The 7,065-nt window shown below is 40.0% G+C and overlaps 1 protein-coding gene across 3 annotated transcripts in view; it reads left to right on the forward strand.

The window, feature by feature from the left end:
- The first annotated feature begins 3,777 nt into the window (after positions 1–3,777).
- TBC1D2B (TBC1 domain family member 2B) overlaps positions 3,778–7,065 on the forward strand; it is a 438,274-nt gene continuing 434,986 nt past the window's right edge. For all 3 annotated transcript variants that reach the window (XM_053717278.1, XM_053717279.1, XM_053717280.1), the window contains exon 1: positions 3,778–4,820. In XM_053717278.1, the coding sequence (XP_053573253.1) occupies positions 4,494–4,820 (327 nt within the window). In that variant the 5' untranslated portion in view covers positions 3,778–4,493. The remainder of the gene's footprint in view (positions 4,821–7,065) is intronic.

Raw genomic sequence — 7,065 nt, forward strand, 5'->3', positions numbered from 1 at the left:
GAGATAGGTCTGGTGCAGAGAAGTAGATTTGGGTGTCATCGGCATACAAATGATATTGGAAACCATGGGACTTAATTAGGGAACCTAGTGATGACGTATAGATTGAGAAGAGAAGGGGACCGAGGACAGAGCCTTGCGGTACTCCGACAGAAAGTGGTGACGGGGCCGAGGAGGCCCCAGAGAAGGCTACACTGAAGGTATGGTTTGATAGGTAGGAAGAGAGCCGCGAAAGGGCTGTGTCACAGATGCGAAGGATTGGAGGATTTGGAGCAAAAGAGGGTGGTCGACAGTGTCAAAGGCTGCGCACAGATCATGGAGGATAAGCAGAGAGATGTGGCATTTTGATTTTGCTGTAAGTAGGTCGTTGGTGACCTTAACAATAGCTGTCTCTGTGGAGTGATAGGGACGAAATCCAGATTGCAGCGGGTCAAGAAGGGAGTTTAACGTAAGGAAATGGGATAGGCGTGCATATACTAGTTTTTCGAGAAGCTTTGAAGCAAGAGGGAGGAGGGAAACAGGGCGGTAGTTGGATGAGGAGGTAGGATCAAGGGAAGTTTATTTGAGGATAAGTGTGACCAGTGCATGTTTCATCGATGAGGGAAATGTACCAGTGCTGAGGGAGAGGTTGAAAATGTGTGTTAGTATAGGGGTAAGGGTAGCAGAGAGGGAGGGGAGTAGCTGTGAGGGGATAGGGTCAAGGGGACAGGTAGTGAGGTGAGAGCGCAGTATGAGTGCCAAAACTTCTTCCTCAGTAACAGGGGAGAATGAACTAAGTTTCAGGTTATGAGGGTTGTGGTTGAGTGAGAGCATTTGAGGGGGGGAGAAAATGGAATTATGTTGAGAGCTGATTTCATGTCTGATGGAGTCAATTTTGTTAATGAAGTGACTGGCAAAGTCTTGAGCTGACAGAGAAGTTGTATTAGGAAGTGGGGGAGGACGGAGGAGAGTATTGAAAGTGGAGAACAGACGTTTTGGGTTTGAAGAAAGATTAGAGATAAGAGTAGAGAAGTAGTGCTGCTTGTGGAGATTAAGGGCAGAATAGTAGGAGTTCAAGATGAATTTGTAATGAAGAATTCAGGGAGAGGTTTTGCACCATTCCGATCTAGAGGACATAGGGTTTGGGGAATTCTATCTACAAGATGGAGTGCATCTAAAAGATTATGGTGTCAGACTTTTCCTATTGGAGATTAAAGAAGGGTTATCAGTGGTCTTAGCCAGGGTGGCGGGTCTGGTCTGGTCTGTAGCGGGGGTGCTAGTCTTCCTTTTGTTAGTCGTAGTGATCCTGGCCAAGTGGTGTTGATGGTATCTCCCCACGGGGTGGGAATGGCATGTTTGTTGCTCCTTGGAAACGGGGTTCCTTGGACCTCTCCTTACAGATTGAGAGTAGCAAATAGCCTTGCTGAGTCCAGTTTAATTCTGCAAGACAGGCCAAGTCAGGAGGTGGTAGGAAGGTGGACTAGCACCGTTGGGTTAAGATGAAGTTTTATACTTCAGGTCTGTTTAAAGGTTTATATATTTTTATGCTTATGTTTTAAATTTTATGTAATTTAAAAAAAGGCTGTTGCCAGACTTATTTACCCATGTATTGTCTTTAGTATCTTATTTTGTGTGTGTGGGGGGGTTATTAGCAATTTTGGCAATGGTGGTGTCCTTTGGCTTGACGACTTAAGGGGTCAAGCAAAAAGATTGCTTTATAACTACTTAGATCACATTGTTGAGAAAATCATGAGAACATTTCTCATATAACGTTATTATTTCATACCTCCCAACATTTCAAAATTCAAAAGAGGGACACACCCACCCCTGCGGCAAAAAATTGAAATGTGGTGGGCGGGGCTTAAAAAATCATAAGATTAAAGTAATTCTAAATAAAGTCAAATATTTTAATACACTTAGGCAGCAAATCAAACCCAAGCTCAACCCACTGGTTTGGCTATGTGAGCTATGTATTTAATTAGCCTTTGCAAAGACATTGCTAAATATTTTATCTTAATTAGACATTTAATAATACATTCTTTAAAACTGCACTCTGCATTCCCCATTAATATTCTAGATTCTGGCCTTTAAAGTCAGCAAAAATGCACAGTAGCACACTCTACACAGCATACACTTACACATGCAGATACACACACACTACATAGCATACACTTACACATGCAGATACACACACACACACTACATAGCATACACTTACACATGCAGATACACACACACTACATAGCATACACTTATACAGGCAGATACACAGACACTACATAGTATACACTTATACATGCAGATACACATTACATAGCATACACTTATACATGCAGCATACACTTATGCATGCAGATACACAGACACTACATAGTATACACTTATACATGCAGACACACACACTACATAGCATACACTTATACATACAGATACACACTTATACATGCAGATACACACACACTACATAGCTTACATTTATACATACAGACACACACACACTACATAACATACACTTATACATACAGATACACACTTATACATGCAGATACACATACACACACTACATAGCATACATTTATACATGCAGACACACACACACTACATAGCATAAACTTATACATACAGATACACACACAGTTATGGATACAGATAGACACACGCACTACATTCATTGTATGGGGTCCTGGGGTTGGCAAGCACATTAGCTGGCAGTCTGCGGCTGCCACTGTTCGTTACCCTGGAATTAGCACTGCTCATTGTATAAAACTGAAGGCATGCTAGTATTATCACCAGGGGTTAGACATCATCACTACCAGAGGTAGGTTAGAGAGGTCACCATTACCTGAGGTCAGAGTGTATACATCCTTCTTACTCCTGCTTAACCCACACACCATTCCTTTTCCACAGGGATCTAACAGGTATCTAACCCTGTGAGAGCAAAGCCACCTGCTTCTGAGTATGGGCCCAATAGAATTAAAAAAAATAAAAATGGAATGCATGGGGCAAATCGGGAAAGATGGCTAGCAACCCGGGACAGACCCCTAAAATCGGGACTGTCCCGCGAAAATTGGGACAGTTGGGGGGTATTTTACTCTCTGATATATTTTTTTTAAGACCACCACATTTGCTTGTAATTGATAGGTGCTATTGCTTTAACTTGAGTGTTGTTGGCACTCAATAGCACTAATATGTCTGCGCTCCACTTATTATCTATCACTACCTGTTTAAGTCCTACAAACATACAAAATACATAAAGCCAGCTTCATAGCAGCAGTGATCTACTGGGACCTAGCTGAATGCATCTGGTGAGCAAATGAGGATATGTACATAGTCACCAAACAATAACTAACTGAGGCATTGCTGCCCCTACCCATACCTAGATGTTTTTATTTTGTTTATAACAAAGGATACCGAAAAAATTAGGTAAATTTGAAAACAGAAGTAAATTGGAAATTCATGTGTATGCGCTATCTAAACAATAAAAGTTGGTTTACATCGATGTTCATTTAAGATCAATAAATAAATATAACGAAAAGTCTATAATATAATTAAAAAAAATGTTGATGTTATTTCTTGTTACTTTACAAGCCTTGCTATTTTATGTACGTGGCATATAGCGTGGAAACAATATTAATATATTTATTTCTGTAAAGGGGAAACACAAAACCCTTGTCAAGCAGATGTCTTATTGGTAAAGCAGGCGGTGCATGCCGGGAATTGTAGTTCGTCCTTTACTTGAACAGTGTTTCAAAACATAAAGTAAAGACTACACGTCCCATTATGCTCCACTTTTATGTGCGGTCATGGGGTTTACTAGATTGAAGAAGAGTGCCTGAGTTTGCTACCTGGTGTCTTGGTGGCGCTGGGTTTTAGACTTGTGATATATGTTTGCGGATCACCATCATGTAACTCGCTGGTATTTATTTTCATATCGCTCAAACATGTGGACACAGAACGTGCATAAACTGCAGAAATAGTGTGAGCACAGAATGGCTTGAGAGGAAATGCTCGCTGATCACATGTGCTGAAGAAACAGCAGACGAAGTATAAACTGCTAGGAGGAGTCTTTTCTGGTTGAGAAAACTTAGGGGCCACAGACGAACAGATAGGGGAGACTACAGACAATTGTATCACTGAAAAATCAAATAGCAGAGACTTTGCGTGGTTAATTAGGGAGGAGATCAAGACAGGCAGAATACAGTTGGTTGTATGACTCTAAGATAATTTTGGGAACAAAGTATACATTTGCTACATTTTAGTACAGATGAGGCAAACCAGATTGCTCAGGCTACACTCCTGGCACCAAGTGTCTTTGTGAGAACTGTGCAGGATATAGTGTGCAGGGCAAGGTGGGACAGATGAGAACTGTTCTGGGCACAGCAGCACCGCATCTGTCTCTATATAGACAAATAGGAGCAGATGAGTTACTATGCAAATAGCTTAAAACCCCATACAGTGACAGAAGATAGAGGGTGTTTACACTTAGATTGATGACTGTCAGTGCCTAAGCAGTAAAGATGCCAGGAGTGGAGGACAGGAGGGATAGTCCGGATTCTCCCCAAGATGAACCCATGAGCTCTTCAGGAGAAGCCCCCAAGGATCAACCATCCAGGCTATGCGGCTACCTGTCCAAGATGTCTGGGAAGGGGCCCCTCAGGAGTTTCAAGAGCCGCTGGTTTGTGCTGGACCCTCGCAGATGCCACCTTTATTATTTCAAGAACGCGCAGGACTCCCAAGCACTGGGACATATTGATATTGGAGATGCCTCGTTCAGCTACGACCTCGAGGCAGAGGAGGGGCAGTTTGAGATTCACAGCTCCGGCGGCCGGGTGTCCATACTCCGGGTAAATGTGCAAGGGTTGCAGTGATCAAGGGAATGATTTCAGTCACATTTACACTATACACACTAATAGCTCACCAAAAACCAAACTTATCTTAAAGTTAGTTTCTGCAATTCACATATTCCTTTGTTTTGTTTTTATAACAGTTAAAAGTATGTTGTGCTATAACCTCTACACATTATTTTTACTTCATACTCCATCCTGTGACTGTATAAAATATTTAGATACATCCTTTACTATGCATCACAAGCAATCACTAAAGTTTGTTAAAAGATACACAAAACACAGGCCAGATATATAGTTCAAACTTTGCTGATCACAGGTTACAAAAGTGTAGTTTAACATGAAGCCCTGGCCCTTCAGTCCTTTTTGTCTGACTTCCCTCTACCCAGTGTAAAAATACCTCTCTAAGGTTGTTTTTAGATCATTGTCTATATGTAGGTTTGTAAATATTTTTCACTGAATATACCCCTGGTTACTTTCTAGCAACATGGTTTATTGTAGTATTTCTCAATTCCAGTCCTCAGGGTACCATGCTTTTTAGGATATCTAAACTAGAGCACAGGTGATGTATCAGTAACCATGGCTAATAAACTGTCATCTTCCATAGTAATCTAGAAAAACTGGCCCGTTAGTACTACTCAAGTGCTTGGTCTTATCCATCAGCACTTTTAGCTTTTCATGCAGTGCAAATGTAGTCTGTAAATACCTACTGAGATCTTCAGCTGTCCTACTGATGTGAATTTAGGTGCCCCAATGCACAAGTTGTAAGGGTTTGTACAGTCATTCAAGATACTGTTAACAAGAACAGTGTACTGTAAAACATTTTTTGGAATGATTCTAAATACTTTTCATAGCAACTGCAGACTCTGTATAAAAAGTATGGGATATTGCTGGTTTAGGTTGATTTTTGCATATGAAATTAGTTGTTTTTTGCTAATTGAAACCACATTGTAATCTGATGAACTGAATTTGCATGGAGATCAGTCCTAATTATCTTATCTATCTCCTATATAGACAAGTCAACATCTTATCTCACACTATATACACAAAGATCAATAGTACTATATCAATAGGGCCTGATATTTAAAAGTCGCCACTTAGGTGATATATTATAAAATGATCTTCCAGCACTGCAAGATCCCTAGTGAAATATTCAAAAGGCAGACTTTGCTATACTTCTCCCTGCATTTCTGTGAAGGAGAGACCAGCCTAGTGCAATATAGCACTGCATGACATTACAGTTCTGCTGTATTTACACTGTGCTTTGTATTTTAAATCACTTTACACTTCAGATTAACTTTTGTTACATTTAAACTTTGCACTTTCTAATTTGAATTTTATTTTGTATACAGCAGTGTGTGTTTAGGATTTTACAAATTCTGATTATGCTTTTACAGTTTCTGGGTAAATTTAACAAATTAGTGTGATACTTTGTATATTTATGTGTATCTTTTACAAATTACATTGCATTTCTTCTATTTAAATTAAAATTCTCAGTTTCCCAGAGAGCTTAATTGAGGAGTCTGGAAGTCCCAGAGAGATGAGAGATGCTCTCTTGGATACAAAATTTTACATGGGAGAGAGAATGTAATTTGAGAACACCTGGGGCTGATATAAAGGCTCAGTTTGCATCAATTACAAATTAAACTGAAATGTTTTCACTTTTGTCTCTATGAAAATTGAGTGTATATATGTGTGTATGTATGTATGTATAATGTGTATATGCATTAAGGGAATCTGCTGAGAAGCAGAAATGAAGTAAAAAGGTGTCAATGTGAAGCAAATCTGTATTTCTTACCAAGAATCCTTTGCTGCATTGGGAACAATGTATTCTAGAGGTTTTCTGTGGGAAAAACAAGCCTTCTGGCCTGTCTAGATTTGTTAATGAACTACACTGAGTTATTTTCTCTATTTCATGCGTAGTGGAGGATTTTAAACTCACCTTTTACCTCCACCTAATTTAAAATGTTGTATTTAGCCAGAAAACAACTTCACCCAGCAGTGATTCAAACTTTCTCCCACCTGATGAGTAGCAATAACTACGAAACAGTCTGTCCTGGGATAGTTATGAATCACTGTACTTACCCTAGCTAAGCTTATTAGCTGTGTGAACAGCGATGCTATGGCGTTAAGGGAATCTGCTGAGAAGCAGACATGAAGTAAAAAGGTGTGTCATTGTGAACCTAATTTGCATATCTTACCCAGAATCCTTTGCTGCATTGGAAACAATGTATTCTAGAGGTTT

This window comes from Bombina bombina, chromosome 6, assembly GCF_027579735.1.
Source record: "Bombina bombina isolate aBomBom1 chromosome 6, aBomBom1.pri, whole genome shotgun sequence".
NCBI lineage: Eukaryota > Metazoa > Chordata > Amphibia > Anura > Bombinatoridae > Bombina > Bombina bombina.